Source organism: Nanorana parkeri, unplaced genomic scaffold (genome assembly GCF_000935625.1).
Source record: "Nanorana parkeri isolate BGI_ZX_2015 unplaced genomic scaffold, ASM93562v1 scaffold630, whole genome shotgun sequence".
In the NCBI taxonomy this organism is placed as follows: Eukaryota; Metazoa; Chordata; class Amphibia; order Anura; family Dicroglossidae; genus Nanorana; species Nanorana parkeri.
Genome location: NW_017306898.1, coordinates 22,750 through 25,049, shown reverse-complemented (window position 1 = coordinate 25,049; position 2,300 = coordinate 22,750). Strand labels below are relative to the sequence as shown.

The 2,300-nt window shown below is 50.0% G+C and overlaps 1 protein-coding gene across 1 annotated transcript in view; it reads left to right on the top strand.

Moving 5' to 3' along the window:
• The window catches only part of JAK1 (Janus kinase 1), a 71,370-nt gene that overhangs the window by 53,190 nt on the left and 15,880 nt on the right, over positions 1–2,300 (top strand). Inside the window, exon 18 of the mRNA XM_018563095.1 lies at positions 1,175–1,367. Coding sequence (XP_018418597.1) covers positions 1,175–1,367 — 193 coding nt within the window. The remainder of the gene's footprint in view (positions 1–1,174; positions 1,368–2,300) is intronic.

The window sequence follows — 2,300 nt, the reverse complement described above, 5'->3', positions numbered from 1 at the left end:
GGGGGGGGGGGGCGTGCTCTTGTATAATTATACACATATAACAGACTCTTCTTCTTGGCCCTCATCAGACCAGGATGGAGCCACATTCACTATTGAGCATCTGCATACAGGGTCTTATGAAAATCTGCTTCTTATTAAAGACAGAGCAGTCATTTGTAGATATTGAAGATATGCAGTATGCATCAACCATGCCACGTGTTGGTGTTCAGGTGTAAAGTGTTTTATTGTGAGCACTGACAGTGAAATGAGAACGTGTATATAGATAGATATACACACACACAAAGAGATAACATAGGGCCACAGCTACTACAGTGTATTGCAGCATCTTCCAGATATAGGAACAGCCGCTGTGCTGAGAGACTGCCCCTATGCTGTTAGAACACGGTGGGTTGCTCACTCGGCACGACAGCCATTCAGAGGACGCCTAGTATTTTTTTTCCTCCTCCAGAATACTAGGTGTTCCCTGATTGGACAAGGGGCGGTGAGGTGACGGCAGCATACTACAGACCTTACCATGTTTGCCCTTTGCTTTCCATCTGCAGTTTTTCACCTCTTTTGCATTGCACCTCAAAAGTTTCTCTCTCCTCCTTCTCCATCTAGAGGGTGGCAACACTGCCGTGCAGGGTCCCCTGCAACCCCGTCGTAGCCACCCTTATGTACGTGGTTTGTTATCATGGCACTAGGGATGAGGGACCATGTAGTTTCGACCTAGGCGGCCATGTGACCATTATATGACATCTACAGTGCATGTGCTTCAGCCAGGGAAGGGGCACGCATGTGCTTTGTTTGCCACTGGTGAGGAAGGACCAGGTACTCCTTATGTGGGTGGACATGTGACCATTACATGATGTCTACAGAGCCTGCATTGATGGAGCGAGTAGGTGTTATGACACAAGGTATAGGAGATTGGGGACATATTTTGATGATAATACTTTTCTTGGTGGAAAGTAAAACAAGAGGAGGGTTTAACGCGCTCATGTTCCCATGCTGCGTGTTCCTGCGTGTGGTTCAGGCGCCACCATTGGGCTGTTTTACACATAAGACCCAGAATTGCAGCTGCAAACGATCAGCAAAGCAACATAATTACCATCTGCCTCTTTGCTTCCCGGGCCTCGGTCTTCCTGATGTGGCCGCTGTGTTTCTGTGTGTCTCATCTCCTCTCCGTTCTCCGTAGGGACACTTTGGTAAAGTGGAGCTGTGCAGATACGACCCAGAAGGTGACAACACCGGGGAGTTGGTGGCGGTCAAGTCCCTGAAGCCCGGAACCGGAGGGACTCATATCGCCGACCTGAATAAAGAAATCCAAATCCTGCGCAATCTCTACCATGAGAATATTGTGAAGTACAAAGGGATCTGCGCTGAGGACGGTAAGCTCTCTTGTAGTTTGGGGGGAGGCGGGGGAATTCAACCACCTTCTGACCTCCTGTATGCGGGACTCCAGTGGTAAAACTTCCGGCTCTGCTGTGTCTGCATCCTCCCACAATGGCGGCACTTCCCAGTTTGTTCATTCTACCCCAGACATGTCGGACTCTAGTGAAGTCCTGGCGAAGTCAGGCAGCTAGAATAGCATAGGTAGCTTATATGATTCTCTCATGATGGGCTTCACTTAAAGGGACACACCAAGCTGTCATACGGTTTGTGCCTTATACTCACTGACAGCGTGCCTGCCCTGTGGCTCCAGGTCATTCCTGCCATTAATTTGTGTGCCCAGTTTGCAGAATCCCATTAGTTCTCTGCCTTCTGAACTGATCTGGACCTGTGAGAATGCAAATCAGGTGTTCCCAGATTCCAGGAGCTCTTTGCAGCCCTGCCCACACAGACTGAGAGGGAGGTTGCATGGCTTAACATGATGTAGCCGTGTCCATGAGCAATGCTCTGTCCAATATTATGGACTGGAAAATGCTTACTGCTCCGTCTCTTCCTATTGGCCCATTACTATGATGGACTTCCTCACTGGCCAATAGATATGTGCAGGAGGCAGGAAGGGGTAGGCAAGCTTTGACACGGTCGGCAATTGGCAGAGTTTTGCCTGGGGCTGCGGTGTCAGGGCAGTTTGGATGGTGCTGCAGGTATGTACAGCCACCTCCCTGGGTGCACGTTATACCTGACGGCGGACATTTTACTTTCTTGCTTTTAAAGGAGAACTATGAGGTGAGTGCTTTTCGCTCACCTCATAGTTCTAGCCGACCTGTGACAATGAGACTGTCACAGGTCGGCTCAGTAGATCGGGAGGTGAGCGAACACATACCGGCGTTCGCTCACCTCTCGATCCTGTCACGGCTCTCTGCCGTGACAGGGGA